We start from the raw sequence: 27,252 nt of genomic DNA, 5'->3' as shown, positions 1-27,252 counted from the left end.
AGAGGATTGGTAGCAAAACAGGTAATTTTCATTCCTATCATCTGAATTTTAAAACTTTTTTGTTGATAAACTTTAGAAATGTGATTTGAATATAAATAGGGAGCAGATGAACTAGGTAAAAAGTTGTTGCATTTACTGTATTTTACTTTTTTAAAACAAAATTATGATAATTTTCTTTTTTAGTGTTCAAGAACTGCATCAGTGACTAATGAATTGGAGGCTTCTTTTTAGTGCCTTTATATTGTGCTTGTAATTTTGAGGCAGTAACTTTCTTGATAAAATGTTACTTAAATTGTTGTAATTACAGAAGCAGATCAGTAAAAAGGTGTTCTTACAGTATGCTCAGTGTAGATTTCCAAATCCCAAGAGCTCATTTTGCTTACAAAATATGTTTTTATTCTGACACTACAGCAGTTATAATGCAATGGAGACAGACAGCTGTGTTCATGCAGAAGTTGTAAATAGCTATATTCAGATTACATACAGACTATTCATTTTGTGTTTTTTTTTCTTTGTTTTGTGTGTTTTGTTTTTTTCTTTTAATGTGAGGTTTTCCTAGATATACCAAAGGAATTAGCAGCCTGGACAATCCCAGGCATTGAACTAAAACAACCACCACCAACAAAAACCCGCAGTTGTTGCAATAATTCTTAGCCATGTGATATACATGACATATACACCGTGCTGGTCTGAAGTAACTGAAAAACATGAAATATTACCGTTTAATTTTTGCAATGAACATTAACAGTATTTTACCAGGCTCTATCAATGACATGCTGCATTTTGCCTATAAGTACTTTATATCAAAGAGTTATTTCACTAGTCTTTTAAAAAATATTTATAAGGCCTGGAGTTTTAGCTTGATGTGTATGATATCTCTTAGCTGGTAATAATTTTTCCCTGTGTCTATAAGGAGGACTGTGTGTTTCATAGTTGAAGGATTTAGTTTTTTCTTAGTATGTGTTCTCTTGCTGTGAACTTTGAAGTTTTACGTCCAAACCATTTCCTTTTCAAAATTGTTTATAAAACATGTTCTGTGCAGGTGACCTGACAAAATGTTTTTTCTCCTTAGCTCTTGGCAAAACCTTTAACCATTCAGGACCGACAGCAAGAAAGTCTAGCAATGCATCTTCTGAAGCTTGTGTTAAACTGTCTTAATTTTGATTTCATTGGAAATTCAGCTGATGAATCTGCAGATGACCTATGCACCGTGCAGATTCCAACAAACTGGAGAACAAGTAAGAAAGGATCATAACTGTTAGTAGTCCGAAGCATTCTACACTCGCTGTTTAACTACTTTTGTCACAGTACTTGCAAATATAAAATCCTTTTTTATGTGGAGTTGAGTTTTTTGCTGGTGAGTTATTGGGAAACCTCTTCTGCTATTTCTCTCACACTTTTCCTATTGTTATCTTTACAGACAGAGATAATGAATGTGGTCTATAACATAGGTATTCACAGTAAATCAAATTACTCTAACTAGACACACTGAACCCTATTCTCATCCCTGAGATATGAACACCTTGAAGAGGTACAGCATTTATAGCATGTCTGCTTTCTTTCCTCTTCTTCCTGATAAGAAAACCGTGTGTGTGTGTTTGTTTATTTGTTTATTTAAGTCTGCTTGTTTTCTTTAGAATGTGAATTTGTTAATGAAGGCAGCAGAAGGGCTGCGTCTTGGTTCTTGGACTCTAGAGTTTTGACTTCCTGGACTCGCACAGTGCAGATGGCAGTGTAGCATAAATACATGCAAGCTAACTTTAATGAAATTACCTTGGGTAATGGAAGCAGTATATACCAGCAGTATGGAGTTCCTTGTAGACTAATTTATCCTGCTTCTTGGCAAAATAAATTAGCCACCTTGGAAGTCTGTTACTTCTAACTAAAGCAGCTACACAGATTCATTTAACCAAGATGGGAGTTTAAATCTGGCTTACCTAGAGTCATGGAATCATAGAATATCCTGAGTTGGAAGGGACCCTCAAGGATCATTGGGTCCAACTCCTGGCTTCACACAGGACTACCTATAAATTAAACCATGTCCGAGAGCCTTGTCCAAACATTTCTTGACCTCTAGCAGGCTTGGGGAGGTGACCACTGCCGTGGGGAACCTGTCCCAGTGCCCAACCACCCTCTCAGTGCAGAAGCTTTCCCTGACCCCCAGCCTGACCCTCCCCTGTCCCAGCTCCATGCCGTTCCCTCAGGTCCTGTTGCTGTCCCCAGAGAGCAGAGCTCAGCGCCTGCCCCTCCGCTCCCCTCATGAGGGAGCTGCAGGCTGCCATGAGGCCTCCGCTCGGCCTGCTCTGCTCTGGGCTGAACAAACCAAGGGACCTCAGCCTCATACGTCTTGCCCTCCAGACCTTTCAACATCTTTGTTGCCCTACTTGAATAAAATGGCACTGTAGTGTTTGATACTGCTTTTGATTTCAACTGTATTATTCTTCATCAGTTTCCATGAGTGACTTCATTCTTTCTCCCCTAAAGTACGGAAGCCTCTAATTACAGTGTGAGGTATAGCAAAGGATACGGCAAGCAGGGGAATACTGATGAAAGTCTGAATTTGCCCAAGTGATACTAATTTACCAAGACAACCTGGAGAGGAGAAGAGGAGAGGTTTTTCTAAGATTTTAGTTTAGATGCTTTAAATCCTCCATGGAGGAATCTCCTTTTCTTCATTAAACTGTAAGAGTGTGTTAGGAAATTAACATTTTTTATGTTACATTATTTTACACAAGTCTCCATAAAAATAATGTTTGCAAATTGGACAACTTTGAAAGGTTTCATGATTTGCGGGATTATATGATTATGAATTATCAGTGATTTTTTTCTACCCTGTTGTTGCTTCTTCATGAAGAAGGGTAATGCTATAGTTCATTTGATGTGCGTCCATGGTGAATGGGTAACAGAGTCTTTCAAGTATTTTCTGTTTATGTGCCTATAGACTCTAGGGTAGTCTGGGGATCTTTAAGGACTTGCCTTTGCTTACATATACACTAAACTAATTCTTATTATCTGGTACCTGTCGTGTCCTACTGTAGTAACCTGAAGAAATCAGTTACCTATGTCTATTACAGAATAGCATTCTGTAGACAACAGAGTATTATGATCTGCAGTTTAAGGAAGGTGTTCTTTATGAGCTATAGAATAGATGTGATAAAAAGAGAATAATGTTATAAAGTACAATGAGCTGATTAATGCATCTATCCATAGTTTATTCTCAACTACAGTGATATCTCATTCTTGGGCGTTGTGTATTTTTTTGTTGTTAAAAAGGAGATAATTCTGTTGAAATAAAGATACATAATTATTGCTGGCAGAATGTGGTAAAACCAACTTATCTTTTTCCTTAGTTTTCCTGGAGCCAGGGACCTTGGACCTGTTTTTTGATTTGTATCATTCCCTTCCACCAATGCTGTCTCAGTTAGTAAGTGACACAGTGATTTACACTCAAATAATGATGGTAAATAGTCTTTTTTTTTACGTCTGTACTTTCTCCAGAAGACCCTGTTTCATTCTGTGCATTAGCATATTATGAGTCCCACAACTATTAACTCACTGGTTCAGTACCCAGTCACAATGTCTTCTCTTCAGCCTTGGTTTTCATTTCTGAATCTGAAAGCATTCAAACCCTTCCAGTTTCAGTACTACTATGCCACACAGAAAGTATCCTCCTAATTACTTTGAAATCATAAGCTGTTGTAAACGAGAATTTTAAAACTGAGCCATAGTTATGTACAATGATCTTACAGACATTGCTGGAAAAATAATCTTCAGTCACTGAGCGTAATACAGACATCAGTAGATTGGATTGCTCCAAGCAATAAGAGATCATTATTCTGAAAATTTAATTTTTTTAATCTTACAGTTGTTTTATTCTTTAGGCACTTTCTTGTTTAGTTCAGTTTGCTTCTACGAGGAGATCTTTATTCAGCAATCCAGAACGTGCCAAGTATCTTGGCAATCTAATCAAAGGAGTGAAACAAATACTTGAAAATCCACAGGTATCTATCTTTTTATTTTTGATTATGTTTATCTGAAATGCTGAAACAGATGTGGATTTCTATTTCCAGTCACAATTTTCATTAATTTATTGAATCTATTAAAACCACTCTCAGCCAGCCATCTGTTTGTTTTGATTTCCTATTCAAAACAAAGAGGGAAAAAAAGAAACTATGTAAATAAAGTTGTCAGCTGATCAGCCATAGTGTTGTGAAATTTCTACTAGATTAAGCTGTTAACTTCTAAACATTTGCTTCTTCAAATTTAGGGTTTATCTGATCCGGGTACTTACCATGAATTCTGTCGTTTTTTGGCTCGGCTAAAGACAAATTATCAACTGGGAGAGCTAGTAATGGTGAAAGATTACCCAGAAGTTATCCGGCTCATAGCAAATTTTACTATTACTAGCTTACAGGTAAGAATGTGTACTGAAGTTTTCTGTTTTCTTCAACTCTCGAAAGACAGAGTGTCTGTCCTGGTTCTCTGCATTGGTGTGGCTTTTTTTTTTTTTTTTTTGAGGACTTGGTAAAGCTTGCCTTTACATAAAAACGTATTTTCATAGTGGTGTAACTTATAAATTCTTTGCAGCTGATTCCCACTCTTCCTGTGGAGTTTTGTTATGGGAGCAGATTTAAAGAAAGACAATGGAAATAGGTCATAGACATTAATCCTCAAGCTTTAGTCTTTACCCTCAAAAAAAATCCAACAAACTAGACCCTCTGTCCAACCCTAAAATGCTTACAACTGTGCTCCCATTTAACCTTTGAAATGCCTACACTGACTAGATTCCCAGAATTCTGCTTTTGCGTCTATCTATATATCTCGACGTATCACACACATAAATGTATACAAACATACACACAGTTGTTTATATGCTGAGCTACTGAGTTGGATTCAGAAGCTAGGTGGAATGGTATTCCAATTTTTGAGGGCTCTACATGAGAAAGACAGAGGGAGGACATGATCCTAAAAGACAGGGTCGAGATTCTCAGTGTTAAAAAAAAAAATTCACAGATTTATTTTTGATACGCATCAAGAGAAATGCATGCTCACTGAGTAATACTGCAATTGCTATTTTTACATTTCCTCCAGAGTCTTTCTCTAATCTTCAGAACAGCAGTAGCAGATAACCACCTTTAGGAGAAGATTTTGGCCTTTGAATTCCTGAATGGCCATTTGCAGCTCTATAAACTTGGAAGAAAAAAGAAAGTTGAGATGCATTTCTGTACTTTACATTCCCTACTGGGTCGCTCTAGACAGTTCCCTACTCAATGTTTAGGATTTTTGAATGGCCCTTTTACAGCAATTAAATCTCACCATGTACTAAGGATCTAAGCCTCACTCTGAGCTTCCTGTTGTGGATTTCACCTGAGAGAGGTGGGAGACCCTGCAAGTACCATGCTGCAATTACTATGTAGTTTGTAATGTGTGCCATCATATATTTCAGTTCTGACTGGATTCTTCAATAGTTGTGTGAATGCATAAGACTGCTAAAGATAAAAACGTTGAGTTTCGCAACTAAAATTTCACACTGGGATGCTTTAACAGAAGTTTGTTTTGTTTTCTTATAGCACTGGGAGTTTGCTCCAAACAGTGTTCATTATTTGCTAACTCTGTGGCAAAGAATGGTGGCATCTGTACCTTTTGTGAAAACGGCAGAACCCCACCTCTTAGACACATATGCACCTGAGATAACAAAAGCTTATATTACTTCTAGACTGGATTGTGTTCCTGTAGTTATAAGGTAAACTCGTAGTTGCAGTTTTGTAATATAGAATCTTATGTTTTCTGATTTATTGGTGTATTGTATTTTGGTTATGTTTAAAATCTATGTACACAATACTGCAGTGATTTCTTTAGATTATCTTAATTGGTGGATACTGTTTTATTCCTTTTGCCTATTATTTGTGCCAAAATCAACTGTAAGTTCTAGTTGGTTTTCTTCTCATGGTCCTTGTATTTTGAAAAAAGCCTTTCCTTTCTTTCTTTTTTTGAAGACTATCTAAATTAACTCTTTCACCTGTGACCTGTTTATGTGTACTGCTACACAAGTCACTTTCTAGGCCTGTGGAGTGTAAAGTAATGAGGGAAAGCAGAAGAAAGTCCATGTATAGGAAAGCATCAGGGCGAGTAGAACAAGCTCGAGTGGCAAGATTGAAATTGTCTAACTTAATGTCTTAGCTCATATCTGTTTTTATACGTTAAGCATATCATATAATCCACACTATAATAAAACAGATAAATAATAAAAAACGTGTCTAGATTGCTGAAAGGATTTAGTTTTCTCTGAGGGCTTTTATGAATTCCTACTATAGATATATTGTGTCAGACTGCAGGACTGCAGAACAAGCCACATCTGCTTTTCCTTCTCAGTTTTCAGTTGCTGAAATGATGTCATTTATTCTGTTTGTGTGAGGAAGTACATTTAGCTTCACCATTGTTATCCTTCTGTCTCAGCTTAGCCAAAATCTTCTGTCTGCAATTTATGTCACCTGTCATCTCACTTCTTAGTGACAAAGCTATAGTTGATGTTACTTGCCTGAGGTTATCACCATAGTTGTGTTAAAGGCTGACTTCCTAATGGTTCAAAATTGTGAGCTTCCACTGTTCCAGTGCTAGGACATGGAAGAGCAAGCAACTTATTGTATGTACAGTTAGTTTTATCTGGTCTTTTCTCAACCAGATTAAACTTTGGCATTTTAAAGTTATCTTCTCGGTTCTGCTTTTCTGTGATGTATTCTCAGGGTGAAACTTCTTGGCTCAGCTTTCTCCCCTACTGAGTGGTGTGCTCCATATCAGCTTTCAGACATGAAGCACTCAGGTCTGAGCTTCTGGATTGCACCATCTTGCATGAGCAGCTCCATCAAAATATGTTATTGTCTTCAACAGCACTGAAAGTTCAGTTTCTTTCAGTTTGGCACTGACAAGGGATTCTTCTGGATGTTCTTGTTACTTGGTTCTTTGGAGGAGTAAACTTTCTAATCTGTGAAAAAAGCCAGCAGGAAAAAAGACGAGGAGAGTACTGATCTTAGACCAGTTTGTGTCGTTTGTAAAGCAGTCTTAATAATTCTGTGTGTAACCATTCTCAGCTGTAAGTAATTTGTTTATCTTCCTAGTATTGTCATACTCTCTTCTGTGATGAAGATCCTCTGTTGTGGTATTTCTGTAGACAGTAATATCTAGTACACACTTTAATGTGAAATGTCTAGGCCATTCTTGAGAAACATGGGACATCTGGGAGCTGATTCCACAAGACTTCTTCTCTTTGCTCCAAGGACATTAATTGGTATCTTTGCAAACAAGTCCTGTTTTCTGGAATGACCGTTTTCTGTACACACCAGTATGGTTGAAAACATTACCCTGTGTTCAGGGGCCATCCAGCTGGTCCTTAAGACAGAGAAGGATTCTCAGCTGTTTTACATCTTTCAACGTTTGGGTATTAGCACTGGGGCACATTAATCCATGTGTATGCAGAGGGGACCAGTCTGAATAAGCCTGGTGGGTGCTAGATCAAAGAAAAGTTACCTCCATCCTCATTATGACTTAACATTTTAATATCAAGGAGATACGTCTTATTGGAAAGAAGTAGTTCCCAACTACTGAAACATTGTGAATGTGAAAATGTGAAACGTTGCAAGGTCAGTGAGTTCATTAACTTCACAGCCTTTATACTTGTAAAGTGTTGCCTAAGTATTGAGATTTCAGCTTTTTTGTTTGTTTTTAAGATACAGTGTAGATTTTTATTTTCACAGCCTGTGTGACTGATTTTCTCTTTAGCGCTGTGTTCACCCTGCAAAGTCACGCTTACATTTCTTTACGTGAAGATGGGATCCAACAATCATAGAATGGTTTGGGCTGAAGAGACCTTAAAGATCATCTTGTTCCAACCCCTCTGCCACAGGCAGGGACACCTCACATTAAATCAGGTTGCTCAAAGCCCCATCCAACCTGGCCTTGAACACTTCCAGGGACGGGGAACCCACAGCTTCTCTGGGCAGCCTGTTCCAGTGCCTCGCTGCCCTCTGAGTGAAGAATTTCTTCCTAACATCTCTTCTAAGTCTACCGTCTTTTAGTTAAAGCTGTTACCCCTTGTCCTGTCGCTACACTGCTTGACAAGGAGTCCCTCCTCAGCTTTCTTGGAGCCCTCCCTTGGATACTGGAAGGCAGTTGTAAGGTCTTCCTGGAGCCTTCTCTTCTCCAGGCTGAACAACTCCAGCTCCCTCAACCTGTTTGCATAGGAGAGGTGCTTCAACCCCTTGATCATCTTCGTGGCCTCCTCTGGGCTCATTCTAATACATCCATGTCCTTCTTGTGCTGGGGCCCCAGAGCTTAACGCAGGGCTCCAGGTGGGGTCTCATGAGAGCAGAGGGGCAGAATCCCCTCCCTCGCCCTGCTGGCCACACTGCTTTTGGTGCAGCCCAGGGTACGGGGGGGCTTTCTGGACTGCAAGCGCGCACTGCTGGCTCAGGTCGAGCTTCTCATCCACCAACACCCCCAGGTCCTTCTCAGGGCTGCTCTCAATCCATTCTCGGCCCAGCCTGTGTCTGTGCTTGGCATTGCCCCGGCCCAGCTGCAGGACCTTGCACTTGGCCTTGCTGAACCCCATGAGGTTCACACAGGCCCACTTCTCAGGCCTGCCCAGGTCCCTCTGGCTGGCATCCCTTCCCTCGTGCATGCTGACTGCACTGCACAGCTTGGTGTCATTGGCAAATGTGCTGAGTGTGCACTCAATTTTACTGTCCATGTCACCAACAAAGATGTTAAACAGCGCCAGTCCCAGATGCTTTATCTATATCCAGTAGAGCATTTCTGAAGACTACTGATTTGTCATTGCCTATGCAACAAGAGAGTAACTTTCTAATGAATAAACCTTTCTTACTGTGATTTGTGTAAAGAGCATAGGTACACTTTAGGGCAAGAACTATTGGTCTTTTTGTTCCAGGCATTCTGTAGGGTCACAGCTTGCTTGCAGCAGAACCTGTAATAAAGCAGCTGCATGGAATTTTACTGAAGCTTGCTCCTTGGCTTTGGTATCATGGTCTTGTGCTTAATTTGATGAATATGCAAAATCCATTTCTGCTATGTATTCCATTCTTTCCCATCATCATCCTCTGAAAAATGTGCTGCTTGTTAGTATTCAGACAGGCACAGAAGACCTCAGGTCTTCAGGATTTACCTTTCTGTGTTTATACTGCCAATTTCATCTCCTCTCTGCCTTGTAGTTCTTTGCATTTTGAACTATACATTAAGAGGAAGGTGCAAATAGAATATTGTTGTGGTGTAGATGTGTATGGGTGTGTATGTAAAGCAAATGAGATCTTGTGTCTGTCTGCTGTGTGTACCAGCTGCGAAGGTTTTCACAGATAGTTCAGCAGTTGGGTGACAGTGGTGCAAGGTCTGGATGGGAAAGCAAAGAATCAGCTTTCAAGCAATAGTAGCTAAAAGTGGTTACTTTTTGTCTCTATTCCAGAGATGGTTTAGAAGATCCACTGGATGATACAGCTACAGTTTTCCAACAACTGGAGCAACTGTGCACAGTTAGCAGGTGTGAATATGAAAAGACCTGTACACTTCTTGTACAGTTGTTTGACCAAAATGCACAAAACTACCAAAAACTATTGCACTCTTCTAGTAGGAATCCATTAGAAATCACAGTCCAGGAAGGTTAGTATTTAATTTAATTTTTAGACTGTGTTTTATGTGCTAATAAAAATATCCTTGCATATGAAGCAGCAGTAATCATATGGCAGATGTCCCTACATCTTTTCTGGAACGAGAAATTCATGTTCCAAGTAACCTTGCACCACATTTCCACCGGTTGTCTTTATGTTAAATAGATGTATTGGCAGTTGATGTGTTTAATATCTTGTTACATCTTTAGAATATAGGCATGAGAGCTGTAAAAACTTTTAATTTCTGAAAATCAACATTTTAGTTGATGGTGCCCCAGGTGCCCTCATGGGAACCAGCTGCAACTTGATGAACAGTTTTTGAAACTGAAGATCTTAACTTCTGTTCTTTTTGCATTTATCCTTCTGTGAATACTAAAGTTACTTAAAAACCCCTTAATTTACTTTAAATAGCTCTGATTTTTGAGAAACTCGAGTATTTTATTGTAGTGGAAGTTGTAAAAATAAGTAGCACTGCTAACATTTTTTTCATGCCTGTTTTGGTCCACTGTGTGTCACTTAAATTGTCTTTATAACTACTGGATCTTTCCTAATATAGTTATCTTATGGCTGTGGCATCTTTACATGGATAAGTGGTGTTGTTTTGAGAAGGTGAGACAGGTTACTGCACAATACAGCTGTTTCTCTGCATGCTGTTAAATGTGATTTATTTTGCTGCTGTTCTGTTGACAATCTGAACATACAGATTTTCTTCTGTGTAGGAGCTCATTTTTCACTAGTTTATGTAAAACCTCCTACTTAACTGATTTTATGTATAGCCCTTTCTTCCATGTGCCTAGCAACTTTGTGGGAGAACTTTCACTGAATAACCCGGTTTTATTGACTAGCTGCAGTCTGAATTTATACTCTATTACCCAGTAAGGGGGGGCAAAAGGAAGGAATTGGTTGGAATCTCTCAGTATCAGAGCTCTGGAGACTCTGCCTTTATGCATTAGAAAACGTTTGACGCAGTTTAAATTTTGTTTCTTTGCTGCAAACTAAGCATTTGTGCTCATAATGAATGATAACTGCTACATCTCCTAGATATACTTGGTTAAATTCGGATGTTTAATGGCTTTTAATGTTGCAAAATATGTTAATATAATATTAAGATCCCATTTTATTATACCGACTTGTTCTTGGTATTGGTAGTGATGTGGTCATGGTTTACTAAAACAATAATCCCCAAGAAATGGGTCATTAACAGTAGTTAATGATTACTTGTGATCTGTGGTAATGACTGATTTCTTTGGGATTATTGCTGTTATAAACCATAATTACAGATTATTACTGCAATAATTATTTTCTGAAAGAAAAGACATCCTCTGTCTAAGTAGCTGCAAAAGCAAATGCATTGAAAATTTTAAATAGTGGAAGTCTAAAAGAGGGAAGGAAGTTATATCTTTTAATTGGTATTGTGCTAAGAGAGGAGGGAACAGTGATGCATCAGAGAATCATCAAGTGTCATCATATAATTACACGTGAGCTACTGCAATTTGTATAACGGAAGACAGGTTTTTATTTATAAAGAAGTTATTGGCCAAAGTGATTGTTCTGCTCTTTAAACTAGCCAGCGCCACTTCATAGTTGCTTTTTGATACCATCTTCAAATGGCCATTTTTTGGCAGCTGTTAATGCTAAATTCATGTGAGTACCAATTGTTGTCTTAGTTCAGCTCCTCAGTCTTGAGCTAGTGATGATGCTGATCTCCGTGTGCTAAATTAACAGTTGTTGGTACTGCAGTCTGTGGTGTGTCTGATGAGGTTTTTCTTGGAACCATTGTCCTGTTGGTGATGAAGCAAAGTCTTGATATCAACAGGCAAATATGTTTGTTATAGGACAGTATCAATTGCCCCTTCAGATTATTATTATTTGCAAATGGAACAGCAACAATGTATGAAGATATTCAGAAGTCTTCCTCGTTCAGAAGTCTCATCTCAGAAGTCAATATTTGTTCCTTGTCACAGTGTTTCTGCTTCAGAACTCATTGTATACCTATTTGAGTGGAAATATTTTAAAATAGGACTGAGATTTAAGATAAACCTGAATAATTCCCAATACTTGTCTTGAAATCATCTGCATGTTATTCCATGTTCTTCATTATCATTTAGTTTACATTTGATTGTACCATCTTTGTTTTGTAGTGGCTTTTTTCCTACCTACAGAACTTATATGTGTAGAATACACTGTACTATATGCCTGTGACAGGAACAGAATGTCTTAGTTTTGTAGTATATGTAAATATATGTAATAAACCAGATTCAGGCCGTAACAATGCTGTAACATCTCAGAACTATTAAAGGTTCCTAATTTAAGGAGCTTAGGACTTAGCACATTCATTTTTATCTCATTTCTGGGGTTTCCAAAAAAAAGCAATGCAAAACCTGAAGAAATTAAGTGCCATTTAATGTTATGTGAATGGAGAGTAGTTTGATAATCAGAGAATGTGAAACAAACATGATATAAAACCTCCAAGATTTTGGCAAATGCTCTGCATGTAGCCGTCCCCACATGTGCATAGAAATACTCAAAATAGAATGTTTTAAAGTTGTAATGAGACCACATTTGCTTATCTGTAGTCTTTTCTTTATGTTAAACTTCAAAATGTGTTCTGAAGACACTTTATTCATCTGTGTGTACTGGCTTCACTCTTGTAAGTTATGCTGTCATCACTTGGTAAAATCCTAGTAATGAGGGTAAGACATCTTCTAGCTTATGTAAATCTCCTGTTATTGCGAACCCTTGTTTGTAACTTGATTTAACTTGCATGAAAGCTGTTTCGTTTTACTTGTCTTCACTGTTATTTTCAATTTCAATTGAATTTATTACAAAGTACTTTTTGCCAAATGAAGGTGGAGTCTAAAAGTGGCTTTACTGTTCTGTAGTCTCCGTGTGTTTTAGTTGAGGAAGGAACCTTTCGGGGCATCCTGAAGTTTGCGCAGGTCTATATGCTACGTTGGTGTTTCAGTCTTAGTTTTGACACTGCTTTAGGAGAAATACTGCATCTTTGCTGAGAGACTATACCATTACTTACTGGATTCACAGCTTAGAAAGCTGAGGCAGGAATCTGCATGGCTTGATTAGGTATTGGTAGGTCAAAGATGAAAAGTATTACACCATAATGTGCCAAAGAGGTTAAAATAATCCAGGTTTGCAGTGGGGAGGTGAGTGTCTAGCAGAGAGAGGCCAAACTAATTCTGAGTTCAGTGTTTGTAAACTTGAGTTCTGTATTTTATAAAGCTGGATTTCAGTATTTAGAAGTCTGCACAAAATACATGAAATATAAATAACTCCTTGAGTTTGCAGGAACTAAGCTTTACAGACATGATCCTTACATTGTACTGTACCCTTAAGGTACCCTGCTGGGATCCATTGGTGCTTTAGTGGAAACTGACAACTAAATAATCTGCAAGATAAGAAGGAATGATGACATAGCTTGAAATGTATGACCTCTGCCTTTCAAACTTTTTTAGGAAACAGCCCACTGAGACTTCCAAAACTAATGGTGGTTTACAGATTCTCTTCTTGAAGAATATGTCTGACTTAGAAAAAAAAATGTTTTGTGCAAACTGTTTTTCAATTTCAAAATTGGAGTTATTGGTTGAATATTACAATAAATTCTTTATTTGAAATACAAATAAGAAACTAAGCAAACTGTAGAAAGTCTCAACCAGTTCCTAATGCCATGAGCAGATGCTATTGCACCACTGTAGATACAAGTGTTCTATCCTGTGAAATAATTTGTAGCAGGCAAGTGAAGATACTGGATTAATTGCATGTCTAATCTTTACCAGGCTGGATTTGCTTAATTTCTATTTTGACTTAGGTCTTCGATGTTTTGTTTATAAATGCATCCATTTTAGCAGGCTGTTCTAGTTGATCTGTCAGTTCTCTTCAGAACTTTTTGTTAATTAATTTGTCTGGATAGGTTTTAAATCAGTGGAAGGGAGAAACTTAACCGTTTTCTTGACAGCATTCCACAGTCTGATACCTCATAAAACTGCTGATACCTTATGGAAGTGTATTGTGCTAGCATAATGGTTTATCATCAGTAACTGTTCTTTTTTTCTTTTTAACATTAGGGCGTCTGGCATGGCTTGTCTATTTTGTGGGTACTTTTGTGGGGGGACGATTGACATACACTAGTACTGATGAACATGATGCCATGGATGGAGAATTGTCCTGTCGGTAAGTGTTGCTGATTTTTTTTTTTTGGTGATGTTTCAGTATCAGCTGATATTTTGTCCAGTTTTTGGATGGTGGGTGTTCAAGGACTGTATGACTTTCTGTGGACTGAGACCATTCCAATTGCCTTGATCTTTCCTCTGTCATCATCCTGAGTAATGAAGAAGTCATTAAGGCCATCATTTCAAAATGATGCTTCAGAGAAATGGAAGAGGTTTAAAGGCAAATACATCTCTCACTATAAACAGTGTTTAGATATGCCTGGGTAGCTAACTGTTCTCATTTTTGTGCTGTGCTTGTATACAAACATTTATTTTAATTGTGAGGTATGGTTATTTATTTTCTGTACTATTTCCTCATGTTAATGAGGAGTCTTGCAAGTGAAGGAGTGCAAAGAAACTGCTGGTCAACCACTGAAAACTTGGGCTAACTTTAATACTAGAATTTGGAATAAAAAATGAGGCTCTGGATTTAAAAAATGTGGGTGCTGTAGTCCCCATCATGCAAACTTTAATGTAAGGGGTGTGCTAGGGATTACTGTAAATTACATATATTCTTTGAGGTAAACACCACGAATGTACCAAACACTTCCTTAATCCTTGTTTATGCCCAGGAGCGTGTGAAAAAGGGCATGCATCTTTGATCCTGGTATTTACATCCACTAGCTAATACATGAAAAAGGGCACACAGTTTAGAACTGGATAAAAAGCTTTACATTTTCTCCTTTGCTTCTTGCCTTCCTAATCTACCCTGGGGCTGTGTGGTGTTAGCAGTCTTCTACTATGTTTTTATTAATAGTGAGAGGTTTTAATATACAGGCTTAGAGATGAAGTAGCTGTTGACTGCTAATCGAGTTACTATATATTTCAGCATTGGGAAAAGGTGAGAATAATTTTATGACTTAAAAAAAATAAATTAAAAAAGCTGAAATACTCTTAGCTGATAAAAGCTGAAGTCAATTCTTTGAAATCAGTCTTAGTAAGGAGACATGTACTGTGTAAGGATTTCGATCAGAAAATACATGTTTGTCCTGATGTTTTAAGAGAGACTGAAGTAGGAAGAATTGATGCGGACAGTGTGTTACATGCTGCATGTATAAATTTATTTCTAAATACAATAGTTTCAGCTTCCAGGGAACTTGAACAACTCTTGTCTAGCATTTGCAGTTTGTGACCTGTGCTTCTCAACATTTTTCTTTCAGTGTGGAATTAATGCTCTAAGAAATTAAATATTTTACGAACTCTCCACAGAATAACATATGCATCTGAGAAAATTTAAGCGACAAAGTAATTAGAAAAGCATTATGTTTATGTTTATATTTCATAGTGGTCAATTAGCATAATTAGCATCTAAACAGAACACAATCCTAGAAGATACTTAGGCAAACAAAAAATGGGTGATGGTTTCCTAAAGAAATTAGCTGTTACAATATCATTTAACCTGAGAGTTTTTCCTGAAAATTTCTTTTTTCTGTCATTAAAGAGTTTTTCAGCTCATATCTTTGATGGATGCCCAGTTACCACAGTCTAGTAATGAAAAAGTAGAACTGGCAATTCTGTGGTTCTTGGATCAGTTTCGCAAGACCTATGTGGGGGACCAGCTTCAGCACACCTCAAAGGTAAACATTTACTGTAAACCATGCAAATTGAAATAGAAAAGTCTGTGCAGCAATGGACCTGCCAATATATCCTACATTTATAAACTGTGGAGCTTAGCTGGCGGTTGATTGGACAGGTGGATGGGTAGGTAACTTACTGGTGTGATGTTCATCTGAGCAAGCTTCCTTATCATGTATGCTCTTGAGTTTCAGCATGCAAGGAGTTAATATTTTAACAGCTATGTTCATTAAACAATTTTAGGTTACTTTGCATTTCAATTTTTTATTTCAAACATTTAGCTGGGTTCTGCTATATTGTGTTATATTTCACAGCTGGGTACACAAGATTTATTCTTTTAATAGTTCTGTTCTTTTGACAGTTACTCATTTATGTGGTTTCCACTGTATTTCTCTCATTACTTGGCTTTTCTGCATTTTAAATAGGGAAGAGGAAAAAGTAAGATGCATTTTTGAAGAAGCAGCAGTTAATTCACCTTAACTGTAGGGGACAGTCATAATATAGATGTTATAAAGAGAATGTCAGTAAGATGAGATCAGTTGATCTTGAGAAAAACTGAGAGAATTGGGTTGGAGCCCCAAGCAAATCTTTAGCAAGAATTGTGACAGTGACTGAGATCTGTTTTTACTTCTGTATTACAGTCCCAATCTCAAGAATTCTTTTATTCCTTCAGGTTTGAACTGTACTTTAACTTTATTGAATGGTTTCTCACTTAAAATTAAAAATAAAGTTTTGCACTATACTGAATTACTTTTTCATAAAAGCAGTGTGTTCCTTTCAATTGTCAGAGCTGATTTGTTGTTTTTAAACATGGTGCAGTGTTGTAATGCTAAGTAACACAAGGTACAGAGTGCAAATGTATGCATGCTCCTGGTATTTTCACTAGGAAAACTCCTACTGATGGCAATTCAGAGGCAAAGTAGTTGTTATTCTCATCTCTAATTCCCAGATGATTTTGTCATTCTGTCCAGTTTTGATCGGTTTTGAGGGTTTTGATTTAGTCTTTTTGTAGTCTGACTGACTGGGATGCTAACTGTGTGGAGAAGTCAAGTCAATGTATAGCATGCTGTAACAGATTGTTAGAGGAGATTGAATACCTAGGCATCACATCCTTCATTAGGCAAGGCTGGAAGAAGAACTGGAGTGTGGGTGAAGCATTGCACACCTGGAGCTCCCTTCTCAAGAGGAAAAACAAAAAAGCAATACATGATTGTTTGCCAGCCACACCAGAGTTCTGTACATACGAATTTACGTGTTTTGAATGACCGTAAGACTACCTCCGTGACTGCATTGTGTGTGGAAGGTTAAATGCTGAGTAATTATTAAGTTAAATGGTGAGAAAATAATTGAGTAAAATGCTACCTAATGTTTCCATTTGATTTACTGACGAGCACTTAGATCAGAAAGCATTAACTCTTACTGACATGGGAGAAAACAAGGTTGAATTTAAGAAAACATTTTTTGGTGGTAGTTGTGTTGTTTTTTTCCCCATTCCATAAGTGGACATGAATCAAACTGGCAATGTATCATGTTCCGTTTTCTGCCTTTGGTTATGATTTACGTCTTGAATGTGACCGGCCAGGGAAAGTGAAAAATTCGCAAAGATGCATAATAGTTCAAGGGGTGTTTCTAAATAGATCCAGTCTAGTAACTCTGCTTAGTTCATACAAATGCATTCTCAAAATGTGTTTTTTTGCAGTTTGATTACAGTATCTACCAACATAATTTATTTTGCAGTCAAATTACACTTTCTTTTTTTTGTTTTGCTCTGGTAGGTCTGATAAAACAGCCTCTCATTTGCATTCATAGAATCCTGTGGTTCACATCGCATGATTTTTAACTGATCATACAACAGAAACTGTGTAAATGTTGTGGGTTTTTTGTTTAATTTTTAGTAAAACAAAAAGAGATGTTCGTATATATTTTATGGCTAAGAAAGCAACAGAAGGCAGCACTTGTATAATGATTCTTCTGGTTTTACCCTGCTGTAACAGCAAGTGTAGCAGCAGATGGCATTCTACCCTCACAGTTGTAAATCCTCTGATACTCTGTCTTGCTGGCAGGTATCTACTAATATGCAATAAAAAGGCTCGCACTTGGAAGCAGAAAAATTAGACGTATATCAAATGACTAAGTTAATTCACATTTATATAAATATTCAGGATTGCTTGAATGGCTTTATTTACAGAATGGGTAATGGAAATTTTGCTTGCTTCAGCCATGTTGAAATAATTTTTGGGAGTATTTCTCTATTTGATCATATGCTTGCATACAGAAAAGCACGCAATGGTTACAGAAGGTTGAATGAAATTGTAGAACAAGTTGTATGAATATATTAATTCTGTTCATTAATTAACTCATTTTTAAATGTGTGCATATTATAAAAGCAAACTCATTACAGAAGGAAAATTGGCTAGGTAAATAAATGCTTTCTTACTAAACAGTCCACTGGGGCTTGCTGTCTAAGGAAGAATAGAAAAACCTTGGAGATATCTTCTGTGATATTGTAATATGCTTTAGGTACCATTATATTTCCAATACAAAAATAATACATCAAGATACCGTCTTCTGAATTAGATAGAGCAGTGAATTAATATATATATTTATGTTAAATACGAGACAGGATTGTTTGGTACTGTATAGCACTATTGATATTTGTCTGTCTACCAATATATATTTTGTTTTAATGCTGATGTAGAATGATCTTTTTGTGGCATATTGCTGATTTAGATGTTGGCAGGGTAGTAGAAAATAAGTTGGCTGGAAAAGCACTTTGTTGTGCTGTACTGAAATTGTAGTTTTAATCTTCTAGTAGTTACCTACAAAACAATGGCAGCTCTGTCATTAACGTGCCACTGTAAGCCACTAGGATAAGTTGTGTAATACTGCACTGAAGTCTGCCTCCTGACATCCAACACATTACTAATTAAAGAAAACATGATTTTGAGCGACTCTTCTTTTGTGATATGATTAACACATGAACAACTGTACAATTATTTATTTACATTTGCAAGTGACACTAGACTGGGAAGAAGTATAATCACAAAGGACAGGATTGGGATTCAGAAGGATCTTCGTAAGCTGCAGAAATAGACTGAAAGTTGAAAACACTGATCAAACGCCATGCTTAGGAATGAAAATTTAGGCTTATGACTAGCAATGGCAAATCTCTGACCGGGCATCATTATTTCACAGAATGCTGTGGAGATGAGTGTTTTACAGGCAGGGTTACTCAGCAGTACGTGTTGCTTTTGCACAGAAGAAAATACCTCTTTGTGGATGTAGTAGTAGGAATGTTATGTCAGGAGCTGGAGGTTCTTAACTCAGTTCTGTTTGATTCTGCTGGGGCTTCACCTGCAGTGTGTCCAGTTGTGGGCACCATGCCTTTGATTAAAATGTAGACAAATGGGAGAGTATGGCAACACAAATAAGTTATATAAATATATCTTCTTATCTGTATAGAACCAGCTGCCTTGGTTTCCTTTAGCAAAGAATTTTGGGGTAGGACACAAATCAAGGATATGAAGGGTTATTTTCTAAATCCTAGTGAATCCTAGTGGATAGATGCTTTCAGTGTCCTCTAAGGGAAAGGTGATGTTGTAGGCTTAATTTCTAGCAAGGAAGACTTCAGGAAAGCTTTTTAATTATATCAATAGCAGGGTGTTGATGAAGGCTACCCAAAATGATTTGGGGACTTTTGATTTAGTCTAGGTGTACTTAACTCATTCTTCGATGAAGAACAGAATAAATGAGAAGTCCTGCTTTGGTCTAATCTCATGTTTTGTGATAAGACTATTATAAATGGCCATGGTAGTGTGCTGTGGCTTAACTAATAAAGCATGCTTAGGGGGAAAATGAGTCCTCCCGTGTATTGTGCATTATGTTGATCAACCACTGATACACATTTTTTTCTGTTATGTCAGGTTTTTATTTTAGCCCAGTATGTTCCCAATAATTCATTATAGTCTATTTGAATGGAGAAATAATATGAGTAATAAGGGTGACAGGTATTACAGTATCTTTGAACATGGAGAACCTGCCTCCTTTTCCAACAAGAGAGGCAAGCACTGGGAGGGGTTCATAACCTTCCCTAGAGTGGTTGAAACTGCATCTATTGGGAACCCCCTCCTGGGGAGAGGCTGCAGTGGCGGTTCATGGCACCGGGGGTCACATTCGGTGCTCTGACCAACTGGTAGTGTGCCATTGCCAAGAGCAGATCCAAGCGTAACTTGATGGATAAGTTTTGCTGGTTAATATTTCACAGGAAATTCAGCTTATTGAAGATAATTACTAAAATTTCTTAACTTGAAGTTTAGTTTAATGCTAAGGGGTCTGCATAATCTGGAGTCCTGGGTCTAGGAGTCATGACTTCTAGCAGCGTGCTGTTCAGCTTTTTGTATCTGTGCAGCTTATAATAAGGTTATTCCAAAGATTGTTCTGGTTGAAGAAGTCTTTCAAGGTACAATTAAGAGTTGCTCTTACAGTGTGCTCTTGAAAAATACATACAGAAATAACGCTCTTACTGCTAGTTCCTTTGCATCTTCAGGTTTGGTGTGAATGCTTTCAGATGGTAAAAAATGTTTAGATAATTATAGTGATTCTACATAACAAATTTGTTTATTATTTGTATAATAAATATTACATAGGCTTTAGAATTAGGGTGTAGAACTGTAGATCATCTCACACTGTTTTTTTCTTTACATTCTAACAGACTAAGAATTTTATCTTCCTTAATTTTGCACTTGTCATGTGTGCTTTCTACAGCATGTGGCGCTATTTAACTAGATTTATCCCTTTAGTTTACTGTTGCCATTCCTGAAATGTAGAGGTCAAAACTGGAACGTGTGAAAGTAACGTTAGTACTAGCAAATGGTTTAGACTGAGCTGTGCTCTTCAGCAGAGCCTGATTACAGATGATTGCTGGAGTTCAGTTTTCAGCTTTTATAAGCAAAGCAGTTTGTTGAAAATCTCACCCATGATACTAATCAGAATAGTTAAGCTTGCAGGTTTGGGGTTTGTTTTGTATGTGAAAAATAAGTTATTGGTATTTCTTTAAATAGTTTAAAACTTAAATTTGAATGTATTCAGGTAACATTTTTGCTCCACCACAAAGCAATTATTTTTTTTTCTTCTCATTCTAATCAAACAGTAGCCCTACTGTGTTTTGAGTATTCTGGAGGTAATTTTAACCTACCAGGTGGCAGTATTTTGAGGGCTACCTGTAGAAGTGAAGATCACTGGGTGTTCCAGCAAACCGTGCTTTTGCTTTGCTCCAGCCTTAAAAGTGAAAGGGACCCAAGGCAGAAAAGTAGGAGTTATAGTTCTGACTCTTCTGCTTCCGGGAAACAACCCCATGTACAGATGAAGAGAGGTGGATGTCGTCATCTTCAGGTGCATCAGATGAGCAATCTGTGGAAACAGGTCTGTTTTTTACACTAGGGCAGGTAAGAGTAAACAAGGACAGGAAAGTGGATTAATGTTTCATAAGGAACCTTTACAAATACAAGCTGAAGCAGGATGGGGGACGCAAATGGAATTTGTTACTCTATCCTGTACGTTTTTTTTTGCTTATGTGGTTAGTATAAATACGTTACTGGATTAACATTTAGGATCACATCTGGATGTGTTTTTAAAGCTTTTAAATTATAGACTTGACACGTGAGGTAAATCTGCATTATGATTAAAAAAAAAATACCTGGAGGGTTTAGAATTTAGGTTACAGTGTGTTTAGAGGAGAGGAAAAATATCATTTCCTTGCTATGTTATTTGCAGTAGCTAAAAGCAAAAAACACGTGTAACCACGTATCATCTAAGCTCTGAACAGGGGTTTGTCTTCTAATGTGTAACATGTATTCTGTTGACTTATGTTAGTTTGCTATTTCTTCAGTATATGTATATTTGATTACATTGCCTGCAGCCACAGAACCATGACCTAGTCAAAAAAAAAAGAAAAAAAGAAAAAGCCACCAAACAACAAGAAAAAAAATAAGCCAAAACCAAAAAAAACATAGCTAGAAGGCTTTGACTACTTTCACCCTGCACATGCTAAGACTCGGAGATCTGCAGGAGTCCCACTGATTTTAGTGGGGACCTTTGCAAGTGAAGGTGTTGGATCGTGGTGCATCTCATAAAAGATTCTGGGTCCTAGTGTCTTCATGATTAATGATATCTTAACACTTAGGAATGATTATCCTCTTCTGAGCTGTAAAATATATATACTGTTTTATTTCATTACAATGAGGTGAAGATCACAACGCTGACAGGTGGTGGAAATTAGCAGGCAGTTTTGAAATTGTTCTGTGCACTAGAAATTAGATCTCATTTTAATTCAGCTTTTCCAAACTAGTAAATGAGGTTAATGCCATACATATTCAGCTGATATGGATGAAGAAATTGATATAAAGTAGATCAACATAGCTACAGGGCTACTTTAATTTATAGGTAAAGAGGCAGTGATAAATGAAAGTAATGTAGTAGTGGTCACTAAACTCCTCAGCCATCAGAGATTCAATAGTGTTAGCTGCTCATTAAAGGCGTTGTTGGGGTACATCAAATAAGAATTTGAAAAGAAATAGCCAACTAACCCTTAATTATCAAAATATAGAAAATACTAATTATGCCTTAATTAGCTTTTCTTTTAATGTACTGAAATTGTTACTTTTTGTGTAGCACAAATGGATAGTTATATCAACAATAAATAGGTTGTTTTAATAACTTTCTTTTACCTCTGGGAAAACCACACTCCAATTTTTAATATGCAATAATGCTTCTCTCTAGCCTGTAGGAGATGAAAATTATTAAGTAGCTTTATTTTTTGAAGATTTTACAGCAGCTTTGGGAAGAATTATTTCACCATGCATCAATTATTTTTAATTGAACTGAATATTTTTCAGATTGCATGAAATGCCTCTCATTTAAGTTTAACATTTAGAGTTTGTTAAGGAAGCATTGTAGTGAGAATTGGGTACAACTTATTTCCGTGGCATATTTTAAGAAGAATACAGAATGGATGTTTCAGTAGAAAAGTATTGTCACTGATGTTTTTCATGTCATTGGGCCAAACCTCATGTTCTTGTTCCATAGCTACCCCGCTGTTTGTGGGGCAGCGTGATCCTCTTCCTCTAGTGTTGGATCCAATCTCCTTGCAGGTCCTACAGGAAAGCAAAGTGGGAATTGGCTTCAGTGGAGCTTGGATATGTCTGATACTGATGAAAAACTTCAACATCTGCTGCAAATTCCTTTTTCTTTTGAGGCAGCATGTAGCCGTAAAGCTATATATGCAGGACAGGAATGTCACAAGTAGGACTTGGTTGGTTTTATCAGACACAACAGGGATGGTGGGTATTTTTTTTTTTTTCTTCAAATAAATGATGTGAAGGAAATGCTACATGGTGCTGGTCATAAAAGCCTCCAAATTCAGGTAGCACTCCTTGCAGAATGAAATAGAACATAACTGCTGCTACAGGAACCAAACTAGATGGCATGGTGGTGGGTGATCAGAATATCGCAGGATTTTTCAAAATCGGTAGAACGGGTACAAACATCCCACTTAAGAAATTTTGTTAATGACTTCTTTTGTAAACCTTTTCTTCTAAACAATGGTAGCTTTAAAGTTGACCAACTAAAATATTAGTTTTCTGCACAGGCCGCGTCCTTCCATGAGTGGAAAGAACTTTCAACCAATATTCCTGGACTAATATTTCAACTTACTTAATTGCCCAAAGATGGGACAAGCTAAGTTAATTGGGTCATTGCTTATAAAAATACACAGTTATTTTGGGTTGTGTCTTGCACTGACAATCTTCTTGCTTCATGTGAAAAATAATTGGATTTCCATTGAAGAAATCTAATACTTTGAAAGATTGTTTAAATACTTATTGCCGAATTGTTTGCTTCTCTGTTTATTAAAATAAAAATAAGAAAAAGAAAAAAGGACTAAACCATAATCTGAGACATTTTAATTTATGTGACTAAGCAGCAGTTTTTATTTATAACGCCTTGGCAGACTTTTAAGTCACAATATACTGTCCCTATTGTTTAACTACTTTTAGGAATTGCTTCATTGAATTTCTTTATAATTTGGAAATTCTGTTTAGGAAAGAATCAATCAGGACATAAAGACACACATTAAGGACTTTGCAGAGTCATAAACTCTGAGTTTCCTCATCAGGTTAAGTAGTAAAGTATTCTTTATTTACATATCTTCAGTTGTGTCATTTTCTTTTTACTTGGTTGTTTTATGCACGAGTCAATATGTTTTTCTTCTTGGACTACACTACACTTTCTCCTCTGTGTTTGCTTGTTATCTTAATGTTTTGTTCTCTGTTTTCCCAAATTAAAAAAAAATATATATATATATACTCCTAGTCTTCCTCCTCCTTTTGTGATGCTATTTAAAATATTTAAATTCTTAAAATCTTTTTTTTTTTTTTAACTGCTGTGTACTTGCTGTTTGGTTACCTAAGCCTTTATCTTACTAACTTGTTAGCTTTTAGCTCGATGCTCATGACATCTTACAACCTGAATGAACCTTTATGTAGTCATTAGTTAATCACATACTTGCAATTAAAGGATTGGTTTCAGTAAAGTGCTGTGCTTTTTTATTTTATAATTTTGTAACACAAATCAGGCAATCTTAAAAATAAATAATTAGCACAGTTGAGTTCTGCAGTTGGCTGTAACTGAGCTTTATTTTGTAGCTGCTAATAAAGGCACATTATCATGTTCAGGCATCGCAATTATCATTGAAATGTGTATGTCCATTAACTGCAACATTAGGCTGAGGATATAATTACTGTCTAGAGCCAATATCTTTGTGAAGTTACATCTATGATGCTATTAAGCTATAAGCAATATTTGTAAACTAATATTTAAACGATTCAGAATTGATACCATCACTTGCGGACTTAAAAACTAATCCTCATTCCACTACAAATTATGGACTTCTTATTATGTATTTGGCAAATACATTATTGGGTTGTTTGGATGCAATTATAATTTATGATTTGAGAGAGACTGCTACTTTTTAAATAGCAAGTGCCCAGACCAAATTAAACGGGTGACAGGAGAAGGGAGAAGTTGTGATAACAGCAAAATGCTGATAAAACAGTTGTACAGTATGTTGCAAAGAGTTGTAGGTATGTTTTTTGGTTTGGTTTTGTCTTCCTGTAGTAGTTACATTAGGCAACTGGGGGGAATGCAACACAAAAAAAGCGTGCTAAGTATGCATGGCAGTAGCTGACTATTCAGGAATTAATTTTTTGTTCTAACCCCCTGGCATGTGAGTGATAGCCCTAACTTTGCTTGCCTGTGTCATACATTGAAATTTAGGAAATGCAGGTGGAGGGATACAGGTTAAACAGAATCCATCTTACTGCATTTTTTTTTTATCTTATTTTGAGTGCAAGTGTATTTTAAATATTTCTAGCACAGTGGAACTATTGCATTGTTTAGCAACTTTTACCTGATGTTGTCTAGTATAATTCCTTTTCCTATTTTAGAAAAGTAGTTTCAAATTTTGCTTTCATGTACCTCTACTTTTTGGCTTACTTGGCTGTGTATTGTCTTTATGATTGGACTTAGTTGTACTGATACTACATGTTTTCTTACCACGTCACTACTGTTTTTTGTTTTATAATTCAGTTCACCTCAGCCAGACTCTGAGCAACTTCTGACTGCTAGACCTTTCCACTTGTGCTGTATATCCCATACCAGTGTAGCAAGAAGGAATAAGTAGGAGACAGGGCATCTGAAACAGGCTATCTCGTGACTTATTCATCTAAAATCTATTGAGTTTGTAGCTGTAAGTTGACCTCTTACCCTCATTATTTAAGTAGCTTAATGAATTAATTTCACAGACCTTGCAGTAAGTAAATTAGCCATCAGAGTTCAGATCGGAGTGAATAATTCTTTAATATTAGGCTACTGGAATTTTTATGACTCAAGTTAAACTTAATTATGAAATTGCATATTTCTTTAATTCAGAGAGGAGGAAATCTGCAAAATACCATGATAAGTGTATCTGTAAAAAAAAAAAAAAAAAAAAAGGGCAAAATCCTAGGAGGTTTGATTGCTCTTGTTGATACTGGTGAATAATACCTAATTCTAGTTAGGTACTGTGTTCGTAGTCTGCACTGGTCAGCAATGCTAAAAGGGTTTTTTCTGTTTGTGTTTTAGTTGATCAGCTGGTTAGCATCTCTTTAAAATTGCTTAAGAACTTAATGTAGTTATTAGTGATTTCAGTATATTACTGAAACCATCTCCTAGAATTGTGTTGTCCTTTTAGGTTTATATGGGGGGTAGCAGTGTTCTTAAATTGGAATTGTTCTAGAGTACTAATTTTAGTTCATTATCAAGATTTCTTTCTGAAGGTAATATTTTACCCAAGTAACAATCTTTCCAAGTAGGTTTATGCACTGATATTTTCCGCTCTTTCATGTGAAGCAAATGGGATAATTAAGTGGATAAAGTACAAGATTCTGTTCTTTGTGACCTCAAGGTCAATTGTTTTTGACCTTACGAAAAAAAAAACCACCACAGTTGTTTCTGACCTGTGTTAAATGTTGTATGTGAACTGTCAGTCTCAGGTTATTTTCTGCTTGTTTTGTGAGGCGCAAGTTCTAGTACAATCCAGAACTGCAACGAACATTCTGTTTCTCCTTTTACCTTCTCCTCTCATATCGCCGCAGGTGTTTTTTTTCCCTTAAACAAGATTAGATGGCTTGCATGCCTATTATGATGGTTTATTCATATATTTTCCTCATGCTTTTTAGACTTAATAGCAAGTGTTTGTATTGAAAGATGAATGCTGATCCTTTAAAAATGAAGAAGGGAAACAAGCATTGCAGAGCAGCATGTACAGACAACTGTCTCTTTTTATCAAGCTGTTGTCACCTAACTATCCAGCCTAGCCAGCAATACATCACTTCCACTCCAGAAGAGATAAAGTCAATGGAGCTGAATTGCTAAGAACTATTTCCTGCAGAGCAGCAGCAGTCAAACCCAGGATATAGTATAAGAAACCCTTTGGGGTTTGAGATATGAATGAGGCTTCAGCTGCTTCCTCTATCTTGCACTTCCTTTCATCTGGAAACTTTCCAGGATGATGAAGTCATCAGATTTCTGAATCAGGATTTTAATTTGGAATACACTTGGCTTTACATGCCATATGCAAATATAAAAGTATAGATGGCTTGATACGCTGGCTGAGTTTAGCATAGTAAGGAAAATATCCCCATCAATGTAAAAGGTTACAAGTGAGTTGGTGAAGGATTTCCTCTGAGTCACCTGTGGTGTTCTTCCTATGTCCTCCGTTTAACATCTATATGGAAATAACTTTACCAAGAAAGATTTGCTCAGAAACCTCTGCCGAAAGTGTATTTTGATCATTCAAGGAAAGGGTTTCCAGCATGCACTCCTGTTTTTACTGGCATGTCAATTCATGGCTCGTCGTAGCATTTTGATAGTGCCTGCACAGTCCTTCCAGTGCTTTCATAATTTTAGGTATTCTCTAGTGAGTTAAGATGTTCCAGGCAAAACTGGATTCAATCTTAAGTTGCTACCAAATATTAATAAATAAATGAGGTAGGTATTCCTTGATGATGTATCTTCTGTTGGTGTTAGGGGGTTTTATCTTGTTCCTGCCATAATCTGTTAATGGAAATATTTCCATTAAGTCCAGTATTTTTCTTTGTTAATTACCTAGGTTATTTATACTGTTACTAAGATCAAATAAACTCCAGGCACGAGTGCTCAGGATTTACATCTGTGTTTCCAAATGCTTT

At 36.8% G+C, this 27,252-nt stretch overlaps 1 protein-coding gene across 6 annotated transcripts in view; it reads left to right on the top strand.

Annotated features, from left to right (window-relative positions):
* Positions 1-27,252, top strand: part of RANBP17 (RAN binding protein 17) — a 160,956-nt gene that overhangs the window by 13,808 nt on the left and 119,896 nt on the right. For 5 of the 6 annotated variants that reach the window (XM_040573616.1, XM_040573613.1, XM_040573615.1 and 2 more), the window contains exons 7-14: positions 1,073-1,238; positions 3,351-3,460; positions 3,882-4,001; positions 4,268-4,414; positions 5,571-5,743; positions 9,470-9,663; positions 13,751-13,856; positions 15,336-15,471. In XM_040573616.1, coding sequence (XP_040429550.1) covers positions 1,073-1,238; positions 3,351-3,460; positions 3,882-4,001; positions 4,268-4,414; positions 5,571-5,743; positions 9,470-9,663; positions 13,751-13,856; positions 15,336-15,471 — 1,152 coding nt within the window. The remainder of the gene's footprint in view (positions 1-1,072; positions 1,239-3,350; positions 3,461-3,881; positions 4,002-4,267; positions 4,415-5,570; positions 5,744-9,469; positions 9,664-13,750; positions 13,857-15,335; positions 15,472-27,252) is intronic. The other variant, XM_040573614.1, reaches the window with a different exon arrangement.

This window comes from Cygnus olor, chromosome 14, assembly GCF_009769625.2.
Source record: "Cygnus olor isolate bCygOlo1 chromosome 14, bCygOlo1.pri.v2, whole genome shotgun sequence".
NCBI classification, from domain to species: domain Eukaryota; kingdom Metazoa; phylum Chordata; class Aves; order Anseriformes; family Anatidae; genus Cygnus; species Cygnus olor.
The sequence above is the reverse complement of the archived record's forward strand: the minus strand, read 5'-3'. Positions and strand labels throughout refer to the sequence as shown.